General features: G+C 50.0%; 1 protein-coding gene across 2 annotated transcripts in view; it reads right to left on the reverse strand.

Moving 5' to 3' along the window:
* Positions 1 to 22,171, reverse strand: part of ATP9A (ATPase phospholipid transporting 9A (putative)) — a 132,783-nt gene that overhangs the window by 13,339 nt on the left and 97,273 nt on the right. For both annotated transcript variants that reach the window (XM_025470424.3, XM_025470425.3), the window contains exons 15-23: positions 19,022 to 19,183; positions 10,356 to 10,448; positions 9,225 to 9,308; positions 7,679 to 7,849; positions 5,298 to 5,396; positions 2,630 to 2,719; positions 2,380 to 2,524; positions 1,548 to 1,612; positions 82 to 237 (exon numbers count right to left, since the gene is read on the reverse strand). In XM_025470424.3, coding sequence (XP_025326209.1) covers positions 82 to 237; positions 1,548 to 1,612; positions 2,380 to 2,524; positions 2,630 to 2,719; positions 5,298 to 5,396; positions 7,679 to 7,849; positions 9,225 to 9,308; positions 10,356 to 10,448; positions 19,022 to 19,183 — 1,065 coding nt within the window. The remainder of the gene's footprint in view (positions 1 to 81; positions 238 to 1,547; positions 1,613 to 2,379; positions 2,525 to 2,629; positions 2,720 to 5,297; positions 5,397 to 7,678; positions 7,850 to 9,224; positions 9,309 to 10,355; positions 10,449 to 19,021; positions 19,184 to 22,171) is intronic.

Here is a 22,171-nt window from a genome sequence, read left to right on the forward strand (position 1 = left end):
AAGGCCCCAAAGCACAGTCTGGTTTCAGGCTTTTTCCATGACAGCCATGTGCCCGAGGGCAGAGCACCACGGCCCACCCACCTGCATGGTGCTAATACAGAGGCTCCTGTGGATCACGAACTGGCTGAGGGCGGCTGACCGCTTGTAGCTGTTCCGGCCATGCACCATGAGTAGCCGGCCGAGGTGCTTGAACTGGGTGATGGAGAAGTCTGCAGCCAGGGAAGCCTGTTTTCCTTCCTAAAATCCGATAAAATTGGGCACCGTCAGAAGCACAAGAAGTCAGAGCAAGTGCATTTTTTTTTTTAATTGAAAAAGCAAGATGCTGTAAGGAGATCTTTGGAAAACTTCTACGAAGGGCTTCTTTGGTTTCAAGCTGTACTCGGCTGGTGGTCCAAGCCTAAATTTGATTTAAAAGGTGGAATTTATTTAAATAAAAAACATTCTAAGTCATAGATAGTTGTAATTGGGAGGTCAAATGGATCTAGTATTAGGCCTTGGGGGGCAGGCGCACCCCATAATGTGTATCAGAAGCAAAGAATCATCAGAGATAGGCACTTGACAATACTCAGTTCCTTTAAGTGAAATGTAAGGCTGGGGGAAGGGATGCTGAGGCTACCAACAATACCAAATGGAACGTTCTTGAACATAAGCTTTGCACATTTATAGAAGTGCATCCATTAGAATTCTCTAATTTTAAACGGTGTGTGATGGATGCCACTAACGGGGCAGATGGCATTAAAACAGTCCATTCCAGTAACATCTCAAAGTTCACTGAATTCTGTAACTTCAAATAATTGTCAACTGGATGAGAACCACAAAACCAGAAAGGGTGGAAAGAGAAACAAAAAAGTGTATGGATTCGCCCAATTCATGAAGGTATGGAACAAAACGCATAGGAGAGCATCTCCAGCTCTCCCTCGGAGCCTCGGTACCCTTGTTTTACACAAAGTTCTAGCAAACCTGGTAACCAACCTTCTTGCCTATTGCCATTTAGGGGTCACAAATTAGAACAGAGTAAATTCTAAGGCAAGCTCACAGGTGACAAGGACAGAAAGAGAAAAGCTGTTATAATACACCAACTTTAAGAAACTGCAGCTTTTCGTGAGGGGCAAAACGGTGCCACATTCTTCCCTAAACCCCAAGATATCAGCACATGATGTGATAACTGATGCTTTTATGGACACTGCGGCCGCCATGGAAAAGTGTGAAGTACATTCACAGCGCCCTAACAATGTAGCAAAACACTCTTTCTTAATTTAAGTCTTGGCACGTGAAAAATCAGCCCTTGTCATCTGTAGACGATGTAGAGTGATGTAGATCTCTGATTCCCATGTAACAAAACCAGGTGATCATGCTTTTTGGTTCCTTAGGCTTCCTCATGCTAATCTAAATCCTCAGAAGCATGAAAGCTGTTTTGAGGGGAAATGCAGCTCCAGCTCGTGGAGCAGAGCAGCTCCCAGCCCAGCACGACCACCTGACGCCCTTGCCCCGACCAACCGCTCCCACTCGGCAGCGAGCAGCCCCCCATGCCCTGCACCCGCACTCACCTTCCCCTCGACACCTACGCCGCAGTCGGATTCCTGAATCATACTGACGTCATTGCCTCCATCACCTGTGGGTCACACGGACCAGAGAGGAAAGTCGGGAAATTGGGGAGAGGCGAGAAACAGGACCCCCACATTTCATTCTTACTTCGGACAATCATGCACGTTTTGCCTTTCCCTGGGTGCTTGCTTACTAAGAGCCTTTTCTGCCCTGCTCCATTTAATCACTCCCACACCCCACAGTATCAGCTTCCTGTCTCACAGAGCAGCTGAGCGTCAGAGGGACAGCAGGTGACCGACGAGAGCCCCAGCCACGGCGTGGTGGCAGGTGTTTACAACGCCACACTGGGGCCTGTGAGGTGCGGGGAGAAGCATCCCCCCAGCAGCAGAGACGGACACCACACTCCTGAGCCTCTACGTGCCCTGCGGCCAGCACTTTTTAAATCTACCCCTTTTCCATCCTCATGAGCACCATGCGAGTGCTGGTTACCCCACTGTGCCAACGGGCAGACGGAAGCTGGGCCGGGCCCCCAGGGAGTGGAACCAGCACTGGCGGGAACCCAGCCCCAGCACCGCAGCCTGTGGTCTGCAGCCCTCTGTGCGCTGCTCCCTGCGTCACTAGCAAAGGAAGGGCAAGTTAAGGAGAAGAGCCCTAGAGCGTCCTTATCTACTCTCACTCAAAGGGAAATACTAAAAATAAGAATAATTATAGAGCCAGAGTCTGTTGGGGGAAAGTGTCACGACCTGAGTGAAGTGGCCCGGGGGGTCTGAGGCAGACGGCAGTGGAAGCCATCCCCTGACTTACAGAAATGAATCCGCCCAGGCAGCCGCCTACCTACGGCACAGGTGAGCTTCCCGGTGCGTTCCTGCAGCAGGCGCACGATCTGGGCCTTCTGGGTCGGGGTGCAGCGGCAGCAGACCACGGCCGGGCACTGGCAGGCCAGCTCCATGAACTCGTACTCGTAGTACTTGAGGCAAACCTGGGGGCGGGGGGGCAGGGGGGCAGGTGGTGGTCACTGCCCCCACCGAGCAGGGAGGGGCACGCACTTCCGGGAGGAGCCGGCTGGCGGGGTCCCTGCACCCACCTCCAGGGAGTCTCCCGAGATGACCAGGGCACAGTCGTGCTTCCTGCGGAAAGCGTTCAGCTCGAGGTGGGCCTCGCTGCGGTTGGTCACCTGGAAGGGAACAGAGGGGTGGAGGAGGCTCTGCTCTCCGGAGACAGGAGAACAACAAACAGTGGCTTCCTGAAGCCGGTGGGAGGACAATGGCCACCCCGGCCGAGGACCCCCGCCCCTCCCCTGCCGCCGGACCGAGAGCCAAATTCAACCGTGTCTGTTATGATTCTGTGGGAATGGGGAGAGCCTGTACACCAGCTGTCACCCCGCACTTCCCCCGGGACGGCTGCAACCCATGTAACCGAAGAGCCAACAGTGATTGCGCCTGACCACGTGCAAGGTGCTCCCCATGGATGTCCCCCGTGTGCTTGTCACACGGCCCTATGAGGTGCACAGTCACGGCTGCACTGGGCACACACGGAAAGGACGGCACGGCGAGCCTGCCCGGAGTACGACATCTGGAAGGCTGGGAGGCAGGCGTCAGAAACCGGGTGTCCAGCAGGGTGCCCGACCTTTGTGTGACAGGCCAGGCGCCGTGACCTTACAGCTCTTGTCCAACTACTGAGCTCTGCCGTTGTAGCGCCAGAGCAGCCACAGGCAGTAGGCAAGCAAGTGGGTGCATCTGTGTTTAAATAAAACCTTATTTGCAGGGGCGCCTGGGTGGCTCTGTCGGTTAAGCGTCTGCCTTTGGTTCAGGTCATGATCCCGGGGGTCGAGGGGGGGGGGGGCCTGGGTGCTCAGCAGGGAGTCTGCTTCGCCCTCTGCCCCTCCCCCTACTTGTGCTTTCTCTTTCTCTCTCAAATAAATAAAATCTTTCAAAAAATAAAATGAAATTTTATTTCAGGTGGCCACATGGACTGTCATTTGCAACCCCTAATATACAGAATGTGGAGAATATGGAATATACGACATACAGCCCATTTCTCGTTATTTTCAATGGTTACGCTATATTAATAAGAGTCACTATGAACACTGACTTAGTAAATAAGGAACCATTCATTGCTTTGAGGGGAGATATGGGCCAGGCTTCTGTGAGTCTTTGGCCACAATATTTTTGTCCATCGATACCTTGTCATATATGTGTTTCTGTTTAGACACATCTTTATATATCTATATATATAAGATTTTATTTAGGGAGAGAGAGAAACCATGAGCGGGGGAGAGGCAGAGGGAGAGAGAGAATCGTAAGCAGGCTTCACACTCAGCACAGAGCCTGACTTGGGGCTGGATCTCACCACCCTGAGATCACGACCTGAGCCAAAATCAATAGTCAGCTGCTTAACTGGCTGAGCCAGCCAGGTGCCCCTAAACACATCTTTTGAAATACATGCTGTTGGGCACCTGGGTGGCTCAGTGGCTGAGCGTCTGCCTTTGGCTCAGGTCATGATCCCGGGGTCCTGGGATCGAGTCCTGCATCGGGCTCCCCGCAGGGAGCCTGCTTCTCCCTCTATGTTATGTCTCTGCTTCTCTCTGTGTGTCTCTCATGGATAAGTAAATAAAATCTTTAAAAAAAAAAAAAAAAGAAATACATATTGTTGATTCATTAACACTGAACTCATAACCAAAAGCACTAGAACTGCCTGAAGGAAACTCATCCAACACATGGACTTTCTCTGTAAGTCGCATCGTACCTTCCTGTACTTAGGGACACCGCTCCAGCAGTGTGCTGGGAGGGGGGGGGATGTGAAACAGTGAAATCACTGACAGCACAAAAATGCAAAAAAAAAAAAAAAAAGTGGCACTAGGTCAATCTTAAACTACTGTGCTTGCGTGTAGTACAAAAGCAGAGAAGGCAGGGAATCGCCTTGTTTGACCCCAGCTGGGAATGTGCGCATCAGGCAACGACGATTTCTCACTGCTCTGCACATGTCCACGGAGGACTCTGAAAGTGCCCTGAGGACTGATTTTTGGGTTTCGAACACATTTTAGCAAGTAAGTGCATTTGCAAATCTGGAATCCGTGTATAATGAAGACTAAATGTATCCGCCTCGACACAACGCTGTGCCGTTCCCAAAACTGCCGCTCTCCTGAAGGCTGTGTGTGCTGTGGACCAAAGGCAGGGGGGTCAAGGGGAAACTCCCGGAACAGGCAGAGAGCCCCTCTGGTTGTTGGTGTGAGCACTCCGATTTCAGGAGCAGGGCTGCTATGACTTTTCACACCCAGAGGGGACCTCCCACCCCTCACCTCCCAGGACCCCAGGACCATGACCTGAGCCGAAGGCAGACACCTCACCGACTGAGCCTCCCAGGCACCCCTGGAATTTACTCCTTATCCAAGGACCTGATCTTCAAGGGTCCAGAGGAATCTGGACTCCTATGCACAATTTCACATGGACAGGTTTATCTGCATCGTTCCTCCCGAATGTGCCTTGTGCCAGCTTCTCCGAGGGACCATGAGCCCCAGCAGGTTAAGCACACAGGGCCGTAACGAGGCGCTTCTGAACCAGCACCAGAAGGAAGCCCACAGCCTCACTGGGGCCACACAGCAGTTCCCCCCAAGCCAATGCTCTAAGTTCCCTGACCCTGGGTGGTTAACACGCTCCTCCCTCCCCTCTGTAGGGGTCCCCAGTCAGGTCCTGAGGTTACAGGGCAAACTGCAGCATCGGCCCTACAAGGCCCCAGTGCGGAGGACACGTTACCAGCCGAAAAACGTGGATGTCTTGGTTTCTGGTCACCAGATGTGCATTCTTCGCAGTGCATGTAGCTGTCTCCAGCTTGTCCCCTGTCAGCATCCAAACCTGCAATCACAGCAGAAAGGAGCCCCGCTCTGTCCGTGGGGAAGGCCAGCCTGCAACCTGTGTCAGGTCAGTTTCCAAGAACATTGAGCTAATCCTCATTTATTCCATTTACCTCGAGACTCATGGTGTCCCCAACACACCCCAGGAGTACCCCACTCTGAGGGCTTCAGGACCCCAAGGAACCCCTGCTGGTGGCAGCGGAAGCTGGTGCAACACTTTTACAAAAGCATTTGACCACACGCTTCAACAGACATCATGAAGCACAACCTCTGACCTCATCATCCCTCTTCTGGAAATTTTTCTTAAAGCAATAAATAATTTCAAAGAAGGGGATGGCCGTATGGGTGAAGGGTCACTTCCATGTCCTGCAGGAAACACTGATTTGTCACGTTACATACAGTCTATGTGTTGGGTTAAGCCAACAGTGAATGTGCCAAGCTCCTCCGAACCTCCTAACAGGTCATTCTGCATGTCACTGTCGCGGGCTCAGAGAGGGCAGGTGACTTGCCCCAGAGCCACACAGCTAGCTCCTATCCCAAACAGACCCAGAATCCAGGTCTTCAGAGTCCAAACTCTGGAACGTGCTTCCAGCTCCGCTCGTTTACCGGCTACCCCTCTGCTGTCCCTACCCACAGCGGGGAAGGACGCAGGCTGAGTCACCGGACAAAGGACGTGCTGGCAGTGGGGGAGGGACAGGAAAGCGAGCGGCGATGGCTTCCCGAGAGTTCGCAGCGCCAGGCACCCATCAAGTGCTGTCCACGTTCAGCGTGTTTGACCTTCACAGTAACTTTGTGAGGCAGGAAACGGAGCCCTGAGAAGTCAAGCCACTTGCCAAGGACCACCCCAGGCAGTGGGACAGCCATGACGCAGGCCCCGGGCCCTCTGGGGGGGCCCTTGCCTCTGGGCTGCACCCTGAAGGGCATCAGCCTCTTCTCTCCACCTCCCATCTGGCCGTAAAAAAAATATTATTTTAAGAGATCCCAGTCCGGTGCCAGTTTTCAGGATTTGTTGTAGGAGAGCAAATTGGGAAAGGAGCAAGGAGGCTCTAACTCTAGAAAACCATGGCAAGTCACCAGCGCACCATGTGACTAGTGCCCCCACGTCGGGACAACAGGGGGCACCGCAGGTGGGCGCCCAGACCTGAGCCCCAGGCCCGGAGGCACACTGCCCACCTTGCTCGGCCTCGGCTGCTGCGTCGGCTTAGGGGCTGGAGCAGAAATCTTCCAGGTTCCAGCAGCGTCCCGCCTGTGAAGGGGCTGTGCTGGGCCGACCTCCAGACTCCCCTGGCCCCTCGCCCCCACACCCCCTTCTCCCTCCTGTCTGACCAGGGAAACCAGAAACAGAAGTCCCGTCTGCACGCTTGGGAATAAAACACCCTGCCTTTTGGAGAGAACAGCTTTGAGGAGCAGCTCAGGGTAGAGCCAGGAGCAGAGACCCGAATGCCAAAACCTGGGACACCGGAGGTCTACAGAAGTTGCCAGCGACAAATCTAAGTGCCACCGTGCGAGAGAAACAAGCCCCTCTGACCTCAGACCACTGCTCCAATAATGGGATCTTGCTGACGATCCCCTTGCAATGAACGAGGCCCGTGGGCCAAATCTGGTTTACAACGAAACGTAACAAAACGTGCCCCCCACGCGGGCGGGTCCCCCGTGGGCACGAACTCGGCCGGAGCTCATTTCCTACTGCAGCCCCGCTCGCTGGAGCCTGTGCCAACGACCGGCCCAAGGACGCAACGGGGAGCTGCTTGTGGGTGGAGGCGGGTGGCAAAGACGCCGTCCAGGAGCTTCAAGCCAGTGGGTCGCTGATGCTCCGCTCAGGTCCTTTCAAATGCAGCGTGCTCCTCAGACGCCCTCTACCGGCCTCTCTGGACTAAATGCCTGGATTTTTTTTTTTTTTTTTTTTGGCCCCAAACGGTATCAATATGGCAGTTTGTTGGTGCAAGCAGTCAGTCCACTGGGTGGCCACTCATTCACCCAGACAACAGGAAGACGGCTGGCCGGCCGGTCACTCAACAAGAATGTGAAAGCCCCAAGCATGCTGGAGGGATGGGGGATGCAGGTGGGCCCACCTTCGTGGAGCCCAGTGCGGGGGACAGCAGTAAAAGCAAACACACGAGCCGTCTCCCAGAAGCCGGGCTGGACCAGCGGGAGTGACGCCGTGGCCCATCTGAGCCAGGGCTGTGGGTTGCCGTCCGTGCCCTCCTGGCTCCATTACCTCTCCCTCCCATCCCCCTCACTAATATCCGCACTGAAGCCGGGTCCCAGGCAGCTTCACCCTACCTTGATGCCGGCATTCCTCAGGGTCTCGAGTGTGGGCCTCACGTCTGCCTGCAGCTGGTCCTCCACCCCCGTCAGGCACAGCAACTCCATCTCCATCTCCAGGCTCTCGATCACGGTGGCCACTTTGAGAGAGCGGTCGTGCACGCTCAGCTTGGCCTGGACATAGCGGGCCTGTGACACAGCAGGAGACAGAGCCGCTCTTTAGGGTGGGGAGGGGCCAGGCTGGTGGGTGTGGAGAGTAGAACACCATGCGGGGGACCCCAAAACGTGGGTGGACCTCAAAGGGATGCACTGAGACTTCCAGTGCCCTTCCAGGTTCATCAGCCCACACTCGGATAGGCCCTAGTTTCCCCTCTCCTCTGTACTAACCTGCTGTGCAACTTCTAGCAAGTTGCTCAATTCATCTCAGACTCACCTGTTTTCATCCAGGAAGCAGCAATAACAGCCCCAACCTCTCTGGGCTGTTGCAACGATCGGTACAACTCAAGATCTCAAAAAAACCAGCAGGTTCTCCCCCACACAACATATACTTTGTGACCAGGAACCCCCGATCATCGGGTTTTCTGAAGACAAAGTCCCATCTCCAAAGGCCACTGACCCAGCCCTTCAGTTTAGCGACCCGACAGGGTTAGCAAAAACATGGAAGAAAATGAAAAATCCCCTGCTGGGTTGTTTCAAACACAAGCCTTTAAACTTGAAAGCACGGTAGGATTTATCAGAGCCAGAACTCTTGCTAATAAAACTTTACAAAGAACTCAGGCACAAAGAAGGAGCAGACTCAGACACAGCCCCTCTGGGTGGAGCAGGACAAGGACCCCAGAAGCCTGTCCCCAGCCACACCCTTCTCCCTTATAGTCATATCCCCATGCACATGCTGGGCTTTGTGCCAGGCCTGGGGATGCAAGGATGCTTCCCTTAAGAAACACACAATTTATAGGACAAGAGGACAATAAACCAGACATATTATGCTGGAACTCATGGCTGTGAAAGTCAACAATCTAGTTCAACACTTTTTACAACTTAGAGAAATGAGGGCTCCAAGGGGGTGATTCATTTCAAAATTTCCAGAGGGTATACTCTGTGTCAAGGACTATCCTATGTACTGAAATACAAGAGCAAACCAGACTGACTGGTCTCTGCTCTGGAAAAGATTTCATGTCGGGAAGGAGATACGAAGAAGAATGTTAGATATAAACATAGATACAAGGTCATCCTAGATCTGACTAGCACCAGTAAAGAAAGTGAGGTGGGTGACGGATGTGGTGAGCAGTGAGGTGGGAAGACTTCTCAGAGGCCGTGGCATTTGAACAGAGACTCAAAGGAAGCAAGGGAGCAGGCCACAGAGCTCTGTGTGGGAAGAGAGTTCCAGGCAGAGAGAAGAGCAAGTGCAAAGGCCCTGAGACATAAGTGAGCCTGGGGTGCTCAGAAAGGACATCAGCAGTATGGCTAGAGCAGCATGAGCTCTAGGGGGAGACAGGGAGGAGGTATGACAGGGGAGGTGACGGAGGGCTGCAAAAAGTAAGAGAAAGGTCTTAGGACCACTTACCTCAAAGTCTTGATACTGCTCCTCCGCTAGAGACTTCTTGGCCACCACAAGCACCCGCAGTCCTTCTCGGGCCATGTTTCCACACTGCGAAGCAGACCACGGTCAGTGGAGAGCCACACTGAGGGCTCTGCCTCTAAGCCCCTGACTCCCACTGAGGAGGGCTGGACGCTACAGTGGACAGGTCCCTACCAGGGCCACAGGGAAACTGGCAAGTCAGAACACGGCTTTCCCCTAAAGCAACCTTCCCTGAAGCAAAGCTTCTCAAGGGAGGCTGCAACACGGCAGGCCACAGGCCAAACAGGACCTAGGTGTGGGTTTTCTTCCGTTGGCACGGTATAGGTCTCAAAATTTAAGTCAACATCGTAAGACTTCCCAGGTAAGTCTGGATCTCTGGCTTGTTAGAAAAACCCAACGTCTGACAAAACCACATTTGCTTTCCCAAATAACCACAACCGGTGATGGATGAAAAGCAGCTGCTTCTGTGTATTCCCAGAAAACAGTCGTCACGTGAAGGATATCCCAACACACAAAATGTGACCCTGTTAGAAAAACACATCCGCAGCCTATTTTATTTGACTTACCTGCCCAGGCCCTGCTAGTATTTGAGTTTGCAACCCTCTGAAAATATAGTATCACTGAATGAAAAATGTGCATCCTCCTATCTGGAGCCGAAAGATAAAGAAAAAAATGGCCTGATAAACCTGAGGGTCTCCTCCCTCCTTGCTGTGGCCGATCCCCCACATCGTGAACCGGGATAGACAGCCTGTGACGTGTCCCCCCCGCCCCGTTGGTCCCCACCCTCGTGGTACCTGCCTCCAGCCAGAAGCCAGTGAGGAGCGGACTCTGGCGCAGGGCAGCTGAGTGAGCTTGGCAGTGGGTCCTGAGCTTTCAGATGAGACCCTGGCCCCAAGAAACCCTTCAAGCGACCCTGAGAACCCAGCTCAGCTGTGTACACATCCCTGGCCCACAGAAACCATGAGAAATAAGTGTGTTGTCCTAAGCTGCTAGGTTCGGGGGTGATTTGTTACGTAGGCACAGGTAGCACAGGTAGCAAGTACAGAGACCATTCTCACCACACCATGCAAGGGGCAGCCTCCAGAACATGGTTCTCACTCCCCACACCCCACTTACCTCTTCCTCCAGCCAGTCATTGTACTGCACGATGCCAGCCATGACAACATCCGCTCCCTTCATGTAAAACGTGATCTCTCCCGTTGATTCATCCTAGAGAGGGGACCCAGCAGAATGAGTATCCAAGAGGAACATCCGCTTTCTGCTCCAGTACCCACTTCCCATGGCAGACGGCGTACAAAGGGTACTTAGCGGACGCTAATGTTTTCTCACTTGGCCAAAGATAAAAAGCGAGAAGGGGGTGGGGGAGCCTCACTTTGGGGCAAAGGCCACAAGAAAATGGAAGAAAACTCAAAGCATTTGGAAAAGCATTAAATGATGAAAGCAAGATCAAAAGGATGTAAGAACTTTGTTTTAGTTATTAGTATCCCAACAGGAATGGACTCCCACGCTGGAAGATCATCTTAAATTTATACACGGGACTGCCAGGATCACCAGACTGTGGTCTACCTGAAAAAATGGGGAAGTAAGGTAATTGTCTAGAGCAAGTAAGGTAATTACCTTGGCATCATTCACACATGGGTTGAAGAGTTCTTTGCTGTGTGGGGGGGACCCGTGCCCTGCAGGACCTTTTACAGTATCCCTGTACTGTCCCCATCAGATGCCAGCAGCACCTCTACACAGACAAATGTCCCCTGGGGAGCAAACTGCCCTCATTGAGAACTGCTGATCCTGGTCATTCCAGACCCCTATGTCTACCTTAGGACCTAGCCAGTTATCAAATTATCCGGGTTTTTGTTCACATTGACCAGATTGTCTGGGAAGCAGGTAACACCACAGCCCAGGTGTCAAACGCTTAGACCCGACACCAGCTTTCAGCTGTGTGTACTTGGACATTCTTCCCTAAACATCACTTTTCTCAACTGTAAAACAGGAACACTAACCCCTCTTACCACACAGGCTATTGTGGCTTAATTGACGTCATCTACACAGAGCACACAGCCAACAGCTGGACACACAGACGATGTCCATTCATTGTCATCAGTTCTGAGTGACGGGAACTCTAGACATCCCTTGAGTGTACCATGTGTGGAGACCAAAGCTTGGCTCAGGGGATTTTGCATCTGCTGATATCTGGAGACTTATCTGATTGTCGCAACGAGGGGCTGGGTGCTACTGGCATCCAGTGGGTAAAGGCCAAGGATGCTGCGAAGCATCCCACAGTGCAGAGGGCAGTCACAGCCAAGAATCATCTGGTCCCAGTGTCAACAGTACTGAGGCTGAGAAATCCTGCCTTTGAGGAATGGGGTAAAAATCCCTGGTTCTTATTCCTTGACATTCCTTCCTTGGTAACTCCCATCCCAGGGATCCTGGAGGCAGCAGAGATGGGCAAGGGGACAGAGCATGGCCATCACCACCTCATGCCTCAGTTCTACTGTCCTGGGAACCCCAGACTGTGTGCCGGGAACTCATTACTAAACATGAAGCAAATACTCAAAGCCAAATTAGTGGTATAAGTTTCCTTCTTTAAAATGGCTTTCTAATGCCCTCTAATCACAGACCATCTTTGAGAATCACATGCTTACTCGTAAAAGCGTCCACTGCCCTCCTCCCCCCAAGAGGCACCTGTGTCTTAAAAGCAGAAGGGCACACTTCATCTTCGACGGATTACGCCTCTGCTTGCCTCTGACTCAGGCCAAAGACAGCTGTGGGGTCTGAACATGAAAGCATCCCAGGGCTTTCTTCCCTTTTCCCTTCACCCAAATGGCACTTCATAACAGAACTGTAGGAAACGGCGTCCCCCTCCCCGGCTTCCTCTCCTGCAGAGGGTGCTCGGGAGAGCTTGGACAGCCCGGTCCAATATAAACACCGTATCAACTGTCTCCTCCCGTTACTCATTTCCTCCCACCCAGTTCATCACAAGGTTACTTCGCTCTCATATTATGGCAAGATTACCCTGTAAATTTACAGAGAGCTGCTGGTTGCACTGCATTGTCTTAGGGCCTCATCTTTTTCCACTGTGGTCTGATTCTGGCCCCCGTTCAAAGGCCTGTTTTATTCAAACAATGACAAGGGTATGATCTACAGCAATGATCCGCCTCCATCATTCCACGTGGGACTGGCCGGGTGGGGGTGGGGGGCGGTCAGTGGAACATCTGTACACAAGAAAAACAAAGCCAGCAATGCAGCCTTCCTTCAGAGAGACAAGCACAAAAGCCCCAGAGAAACCCTCAGAAGACAGAGACTCACGCCAAGAAAAGACTTTGCTTTGTGAGTGCAAGAGGTACCTGCCAAGTACCGTCCACGAGCTCACACGTATCTGGAAGGGCTGATGAACCAGCTGAGAGCACATCCCTAACTGTGAACAGTCACTAAGCCAAAACGTTTTACAGCTGAGCTAACATTTCCTTGCATTGGGTAACTGGCCAGGTATTTTCAAATAATGAGCAGGATCTATGGGTGCATCCAGACTGAGCTGTTGGCCCGGCACAAGTAACATTTAGGGGGAATTGTTCTTTGTCAGGAGGCTGTTCTGGCCTCTACCCACTAGCTGACGTCAGTAATACCACCATGAGTAGTGATGACCAAAAGGTCTCCCAACATTTTCAAATGTCCCCTAGAGGCAAAATGGCCCCAGGATGAGAACCACTTCATTGGAGGAGTTTAGGAGATTTCTACAGAGTGGAAAAGTGGCCCACACGCCCTGGAGGCTGATTTCCACCTGTCAAAACCACAGATAAAGAGGGAGATATGTCAGCAAACAAGAAAACTTAGTAAAAACACGCATTTCATTAAAGACAGCCTAGCAAAGACAGATGCTCACAAACTGACTTTGGTAGTGAGAGATGAAAACCCTAAGTTTCCAAGAAAGGAATATTTAATTAAATAATGGTGCATTTTTTTCAATAGGGCACCATGAATACATTAAAAGCATAAAAATCACCTTTTACTGATATGAGAAAATTTTCACCATATATATTGTTCAATGTGAGGAGAGTTTAGAAAGCCTTCTATGACATCCAATCTCAATTTTACAAAAATGTGTGTGGAAGTTTACACTCATATACGTGTAGAAAAAAAAAAAAAAAACAAGAGGAAATTCTCTGAAAAAGGAAGAGAGGTCATCCCTGGGTGGTGGAGATAGAGATGAGTAGCTTGAGCTCTTTCCTTATACATGTATTTGTTCTGAATGTCCTAAATGTTGGTTTGGTTTGGTTTTTATAACCTTGGAGGGGGGGGGTGCTGTTTTTAAAATAATGATTTGCCCATCCAACAAGTATGTCCTGTTGCTCCTGCTGTGAGAGGACACGGGCCACAGCTCATAAAATATGACTCATATCTGGGAATGAGAGCCCTTCACAGCTTAGGGAAGGGTGGGGGATATTGCTCACTTATCCTAGAATGGCTGATATTGGGTACTATCTGAGGATGAGTCAACCCTCAAATGACTGCAGCAGAGCCCATGGTCCTGGAACTTGAAAACATAAAAGCTGGGACAAAAGTAAATCTGCGGAAGATAATGACTCTGATTCACCAGGAAACACCCACCCGCCTGATCTGTGGTGCTGCTTTCAAGCCACGGATGTTCTTGACATCAGATGTGTGTCCAAGATACAGGTTAGAAGCCATGGGGCAGGCCAGGTATGGGCCAGTGGGAAAAGCAGCACCAGTAGGGGAGAAAAAGCTCACTTCCCACTAAAAAGTTGCTGAGAATGTGTGTCCTGTTGAGTCTGAAAGTACCTACTAGCATCAGGCATGTAAAAATCCCTTAAAATGTGTCATTTTCAAAGCACACTCATGCTTTGTCATTGGGTCATCACAACAGCTCATGGAGCTGTTTCTTCTAGGCAGAGGCGAGGCAGCTTCTTCAATGGCTCCCAATGACCCCCACCTCCTGGTATTCATGCCCTTATGAGACCCACTCCCAATGAGTAGGGGGAAGGACCCAGTGACTTGCTTCTAATTAGTGATGCAAAAGTGAAGTGAGAAAAGGCCAGTTCTGAGATCAAGATACAAAGACTGTGCCTTCCATCTTGTTCACATGCTCATTGTTCACTCTGATGAAGCCGGCTGACCTATGGAGAAGCCCGGGAAGCAGTGAATGAGGGTGGCTCTCCTGCCAAATACAGTGAAGAACTAAAGCTCTCAGTCCAACAACCGCAAGGAGCTGAGTCCTGCCAACAATACTGATTTTATGTGGAAGTGGATCGTGACTCATTTGAACCCTGGATGTCGGCACCCTGTGAGAGACCATAGGCCAAAGGACCCAACAAAACTGCACCCAGATTCTTGACCCGCAGACCCCGTGAGATACCACCTTCTATTGTTTAAAGCCACTAAGTGTGGGGTAATCTACTATGCAGCAACACACGATACACTACCACAACATTACTACAGGTGCTCTATGAACTTTTCAATGTCCCTCTCTCACCACACTCAAACTCCCAGGTCCTAGTGCTTAAAGAGCATGGACCTGGGGGCCACATTATCTGGGGTCCAGTTCCAGCCCCACCATTCTCCAGCTATGTCAACTTGGGGAGACTTCTTAGCCTCTCTACAGCTCAGTTTTCTCCTCTGTCAAATGCCAATCATAATGGTACCTACCTTGTTGGCTTAATTAATAAGCATCATTAAGTGTTACCTATCATTATGTTATTGCTATTCCTACAGCTGCTACTATTACTGCTGCTACTAGTACCTCTGCTACTACTAATTACCCTGATCACTAACTACTCATACCGCTATTACAGCTTTATTATAACAAGATCTACAGCTCTTTGATCTTTAAGGCATGAAACACTTAGACCAGGGGGGAGAGGAACCCTCATTTCTTTCAAAAACAAAACAAATAAGATGAGTCATTCCAAGGTTGCCCCATGATTCAAGCAGTTTTCTCCAATCAAGCTAAACGATGAGAAAAAACCTCTACAAATGGCAAGGAACCATCCCAATCCCAAAACAGGTCCAGATGGGAAAAAGTAATCCACATTTTTAAAGCTCCCTTGGGGGCAGCCCGGGTGGCTCAGTGGTTTAGTGTCACCTTCGGCCCAGGGCGTAATCCTGGAGACCCAGGATGGAGTCCCACGTCAGGCTCCCTGCATGAAGCCTGCTTCTCCCTCTGCCTGTGCCTCTGCCTCTCTATCTCATGAATAAATATAAATTAAATATAGAAAGAAAGAAAAGAAAAGAGAAAAGAAAGAAAAGAAAGAAAAGAAAGAAAAGAAAAGAAAAGAAAAGAAAGAAAAGAAAAGAAAAGAAAAGAAAAGAAAAGAAAAGAAAAGAAAAGAAAAGAAAAGAAAAGAAAAGAAAAGAAAGAAAACTCCCTTGGTATTTCTGATGATAAGCCAAGTTTAAGAGTCACTGAACACAGTGGTGTGTGAACCACTTCCCAGAATGGAAAATATGGTCCTCTGAGTAAAAAAAGCAAATGGTAAGACAAGATAGTGACAACATTTTAAAAGTCTGACATTATTAAATAGTGGAGAGGATATAGAGGAATGGTGGGACCAAGATTAGCACCCCCAAGCACTCTGCTGGGGGGAGAAAGCTGGTGATACCTGCTAAAGGTAGAGATGTATAGACTGCCAACCCAGCAATCCGACCACTGGACATATTCCACAGAGACATAGCATCATGTATACTGGAGACCAGAAGAGACAAGGACGTGCATGGCAATGCTGTTTCTAATGCCAAAAAAAGTGGCAACTATCTAAATGTGTATCAACAGAACTCCAGTCAACTGAAGGAAGAGAGGTACATTCATACAGTGTAACACTCTAAGATGGCTAAAATTAACAAAGTAGGATTAAATGTATGAGCCTAAAGTTTTTTTAAATGTTAAAAACAGGAAGTGAGGCAATGAATGATACAATGCCACTTAGAATAAAAATATGCAAAACCATAATACACATCATTTATAGCCAAACATGTCTGATAACAGTATTTTAAAATACTTAATACTTTAAAATGCCTCAAAGACTATGAACTTTGTAGGAATGAAATGAAAGCACATCCAGGAAGGGCAGATGGGCCTTCAACTGAATGCACGGTGTTTTATTTCTTTAAAAAAATTTTTAAACAAAATAAAATGTGAGCAAATGAACTCAAACATGAAAATCTACTGCATGATTTCTTTTATAGAAGAAGAAAAATCTCAAAAAGAGATTAATCAGGGATAGAGGTTGGGAGGGTGGTTATATATATCCCTGTGGGGAAAGGGATGTAGACCAGAAAGGAGCACAAGGGAGCTGCTGGAGTAATGATGGGTGGGATTCTGATCCTAGCTCTGGATGCTGGTTCCATGGGTGTGCTGTGTAAACACGTAAGCTGCACAGTTAGGATGTTTGCACTATTCTCTGTGTATGCTGTATTTCAATAAAAGTTTCAAAATATGTAAAAACAGGGATCCCTGAGTGGCGCAGCGGTTTGGCGCCTGCCTTTGGCCCAGGGCACGATCCTGGAGACCCGGGATCGAATCCCACGTCGGGCTCCCGGTGCATGGAGCCTGCTTCTCCCTCTGCCTGTGTCTCTGCCTCTCTCTCTCTCTCTGTGTGACTATCATAAGTAAATAAAAATTAAAAATATATATATTATTAAAAAATATGTAAAAACAAAATTTGAAATAAATATGACAAAATGATGATGTGGAACAATTACTATATTTTTTTCCAGTAACTCTTATGATTGTACACACGAAAAACCATTTAAAATATTGAATTACAACAAGAGGGCCAAGACTACTCAAGGGAGAAAGAACAGTCTAGCAAATGGTGCTGGGATAGCTCTGTATATACAGGTGCAAAAGAATGAAGGTGAATCCCTACCTCACACCATCTCCAAAAATTAACCCAAAATGGATCAATGACTTAAAGAACTAAGACTACAAAACCCTTAAAAGAAAATAGAAGGGTAAATCTTCATGACCTTGGATTTAACAATAAATTCTTGGATATGACACCTAAGTCAAGAGCAACAAAAGAAAAAAATTTTAGGCTTCCTCAAAATTAGTAACTTCTATCAATCGAATGAATTTTGTCAAGAAAGTGAAAAGATAACCTACAGAATAAGAGAAAACATTTGCATATCATCTCTGATAATATCTAGACAATATAAGGAACTCTTATAAATGAACAACAAAAAGACAAGTAACCAAATTAAAAAATGGGCAAAGGACTGGAATATATATTTTTCCACAGAAGATATAAAATTGGCCAATAAGCACACAAAAGGATACTCAATGTCATTGGTCATTAAGTTAATACAACTTACAACCACAATGAAATGCTACTTCCCACCCACAAACATGGCTATAACCAAAAAAAAAAAATGAAAAAGAAAATTTAAAAGTGTTGGTGAGGATGTGGAAAAATTGGAACCTTCCTATTGTTCCTAGTGGGAATGTAAAAGGGTACAGTATTACAGAAAACCATTTGGAGGTTAATCATACAAAGATGGAATGAGGGGGATCCCTGGGTGGCTCAGCGGTTTAGCGCCTGTCTTTGGCCCAGATCCCACGTCGGGCTCCCAGCATGGAGCCTGTCTCTCCCTCTGCCTGTGTCTTTGCCTCTCTCTCTCTCTCTATGTCTATCATAAATAAATAAAATGTTAAAAAAAAAAAAAGATGGAATGATCCAGGAAGTGGGTAATGGACCCAGCATGACCCAGCAATTCCACTCCTAGGCCTATACCCAAAAGAACTGAAAAGAGGTATTTAAATCCTTATACGTGAATGCTCACAGCAGCACTATTCACAACAGCCTAAAGGGGGAAACAACCCAAATGTCTATCAACAGACCAGTGGATAAGCAATTACCTGGCCGTACAAAGGAATGGAGTTCTGATTTGTGCTACAAGGGAGACGAATCCTGACAACATGCTGCTGAATGAAAAAAGGCAGACACAAAACGTCACATATCACAGGGCTCTAATTACATGAAGTATTCAGAATCGCTAATTCCTACAGACACAAAGTCGACTGGCGATTCCAGGGACTAGAATGAAGGAGGAATGGGGAGTCATTGTTTAATGGGTATGAGGGTTCCTTTTGGGGTGATGAAAATGTTCTGAAACTGGACAGAAGTAGTAGTTGCAGGGCACCTGGGTAGTTCGGTGGGTTAAGCAACTGACTCTTGATTTTTGGCTCAGGTCATGATCTTAGGGTCATGAGACTGAGCCCAGCATCAGGCTCTGCACTGGCTGAGGAGCCTGCTTGAGATTCTCTCTCTCGGGACACCTGGGTGGCTCAGTCAATTAAGCACATGCCTTTGGCTCAGGTCATGATCCCAGGGTCCTGGGATTGAACCCTACGTGGGACTCCCTGCTCCACGAGGAATCTCCTTCTCCCTCCCCCCTCGGGCTCATGCAGTTTCTCAAATAAACACTAAGTAAAATCTCTAAAAAAAAAAAAAAAAATTCTCTCCCTCTGCTCCTCCCCGCCTCCCAGGGTATGTGCATGCTTTCTCTCTCTAGTTAGTTATACCTTTCCCTCTAGAACTATGTTAACCAGAAGCTGACCTAGTTTCTAAGACTCTAAGATCTGAGGTCTTGTCCAATTGAGAGACTAGTAACATTCTTTCTGTTCAGGCAATTATATTCTCTTGTTGGTCACGACAACAGAAGTCTCAAGAAATAAGGTAAGAAAGGGTTAAGAAAGAATGTTGAGCTATAGGGACACACGGCAGACTTGGGTGTTTTAACCATGTTAAGTCATAAGGCAGGTAACTCACCCTCACGATGATGCCCATGCGCTTGCTTTCGTAGGTGAAGGGGAAGATCTGCAGGATGGTGAAGTTCAGGATCTGGTCGCCAGGGGTCCTCAGCTGCATGGAAGACTGGTCTCGGCCCACCAGGGTCAAGCCCACACTTTCGGTCCACTGTACCAGGGCCACCTAAAGGCGACACGGTTAGGTGAAGGTCAGATACACAGCCAAGGGTCCCCGTCCACAGGTGAAGCAAATGAACACAGAGGTGGAAGGGGCTGCAGCGACCGGCCAAGTGCAAGCAGTCCCTGCATCCTTGGGGGAGGCCGGGCCGGCTAGTGACAGCATGGGTTCCTGGGGGGCTGCAGGCCCCGCCATCCTCCCAGCCACCATCTACATGGCACAGCTCACCCTCTCTTCCAGGCCCCAAAGCAGGCTGCATGCCAGAGCCGTGGCAGAGAGAACACACAGGGTGGAGTGTGACCACTTCTGGGGGATTCGCACAGAGCCCACAGCAGTATGAGGAAAGGAGAGCGCGGGGCAGGGTGGCACTGGGCCTTCAGACTCTCCGCTAAGCCTGGCGAATGCCCAGCCAGGTAGGTGTCTCCACCTGGCTGTTCTGCCCCCATGGGACCTGCAGCAACGTGTGGGGACATTTCTGATTGTCACAACTGGAGAAAAGGGTGTGAGCTCCTGACACCTCCTGGTCTCTGCCTGTGACATGCTGCTAAATACCCCACAACAGCAGACAGCCTCCCACCCACCCCCTTCCAGGATTATCCCACCCCAGAAGATAGTACTGCTGGGGGTGGGGGTGAGATCATTGGTCTACACGATGATCAAACAGGTGCTTGGTGAAGTAATTATTACAATTCAGTTGCACGAGGTGATGCTGCTGGGCACTGGTGCAGCTAGGCCAGGTGGGTGGGTACCTGGGTTTACCTGGCACAAAAGCCCACCCACCACGTACTGCACTTCCTGGAGGCACGGCTTCTGTCGCCACCTGGAACCTTCTAGCAGCCTCAGCGAGGCTTGCTTCACTTCAGGTCAAAGGCAGGGGGTGTTGTAAACCCAAGACAGGGGCCAGACTGATTGTGCATGGGAGTGAAGAGGGCTGGGGGGAGGGGACCGTGGCAAGGGGAGCCTGCATCATGTCCACAGGGGCAGTGACATGGTGTCGTGCTGATGAAGGACGCTGCCCCAAGGGAATGCGGCCCAGGATAGCCAGAGCTTCCAGCTTCTCAAGAAAAACCAGAAATCTGGCCCTCTGGACCGGTCCCTGAGATCTCCTCTTACATGTAAACAATCAATTTGCATGTTTTAAAAGCCTGTGAAGACAATAAAGCCCCATGACGCCTGGGTGGCTCAGCTGTTGAACATCAGCCCCAGATCCTGGGATCAAGTCCCACATCGGGCTCCCTGCATGGAGCCTGCTTCTCCCTCTGCCTGTGTCTCTGTCTCTCATGAATAAATAAATAAAATCTTTAAAAGAAAAGAAAGCCCCTGTTCACAGGTGAATCTGGCGGAGGTCTCCAGGCAGAGAAGGAAATTAGAGTGGAAAAGCTCGGGTAGGGACAGAGAGGGGAGCTGGGGCGTCCCCTCCTCCCACTGCCCAGGAAGGAGACACAAGCATGAAGAGCCCCCCTCCGTGTGCCCCATGGATGCCCTAAATGACGGGTTCTCAGAGTGGCAAGTGTCGTGGGCTGCTCCCAGCTGGCAGCCGTGACACAGGATCTCATCCGGGGTCTAACTGAGCCAAGGAAAAAGCCCCAGGGAAACTGCCAATCCTGGGTCATTGTACCAGCTGCCAAGCACAGGGGCCTGTGCCGGGGCGCATGCACATGAGCGCATCCTCAGGGGTGCCTGGCTGCACTCAGGTGTCCATCCCTGACATGCTGTCACTGGAATCATCTGGCAAGTGGGTAATGGACCCGCACGGGATGTGCGGAGGCAGAGTAACAGCCCCCAAAGATGCCCACCTCCAAAGATGCCCACATCCTAATCCTGGGACATGTGAATGTGTCACCTTCCGGGGCAAAATGGGCTCGGCAGGGGGTGATGAAGACTGAGGACCTGGCGACCGACCGGAGACTGCCCTGGATTATCCAGGTGGGCCCAGTGTGATCACCTGAGTCCTCAAAAGGCAGAACTTTCCTGGCTGTAGCCAGAGAGAAGACTGCGGGCAGAGGAGGGTCAGGGAGAGGAGATGGTGCTGGTTTTGAAGACGAGGAAGGGACATAGACCAAGGAATGGGGTCAGCGTTCAGGAGCGGGAAGGCAACAAATTCAGCCCTGGGGCCTCCGGGGAGAACGCAGGCCACCCTGCTGACACCCTACTTATAATTCAGGGAGACCTGGATCTGATCTCTCACCTACACGACTATAATAAATTGTATTGTTTCAAACCATCAGGTTTGTAGCAACGTGTGACAGCAGCGATAGGAAACGCATAAGACCAGGTTCCAATTTTAATGCCAAACAAGCTGCTATTTTATTCTGATCCAAGTCCAAGAGTGTGGAGTCTAAAAAAGAAAAGTACCCGCCCTCCCCGTTTCTTCCTATAAAACTTAATCTTTAGGGGAAGAAAAGGAGGCAGGTTTTCGGGAAGAGCAGACTTGGGGAGTGACAGAGGGTGACAGAGAAACGGGTACATGGGAGGTGTCAATTCTTTCAATTCTTTCTTGAGATGTTTTATTATCTTTAAAAGCCCGGAAGTAGGTACACAGGTGCCCATTATGCTACTCTGTAACCGTCTGCAGTACTTCACAGTGTCACTGTGGGGGCCGGAGGCAGTGAGAGTCACTCTCCCAGGGAACCACAGACGCCCACACTTCTATTTCCTCAGGGTGCTTCCTGAGCTCCCCTTTCCTTCTACCAAGAGACTGCACAAGCAGACACCTGCTGTTCCATTGTTCTGTGTTTGTTTCCAGAACCCCCCACCCCCACCCCAGGCTCTCCTGGGCTGCCCTAACTACTCCCTGAAGCAGTGGGGAGAATCAAACCGAGATTCCAGCCCAGCTCTGCCTCCAGCCCCCACTCCCTCCAGCCTCTGCAAAGCGCAGGGCTCAAGGTGGCTTACTTTCCATTTCCCTTCCTGCTCTAAACACTGTGTGGGGATCCCTGGGTGGCGCAGCGGTTTGGCGCCTGCCTTTGGCCCAGGGCGCGATCCTGGAGACCC

Source organism: Canis lupus, chromosome 24, assembly GCF_003254725.2.
Source record: "Canis lupus dingo isolate Sandy chromosome 24, ASM325472v2, whole genome shotgun sequence".
Classification (NCBI taxonomy): Eukaryota; Metazoa; Chordata; class Mammalia; order Carnivora; family Canidae; genus Canis; species Canis lupus.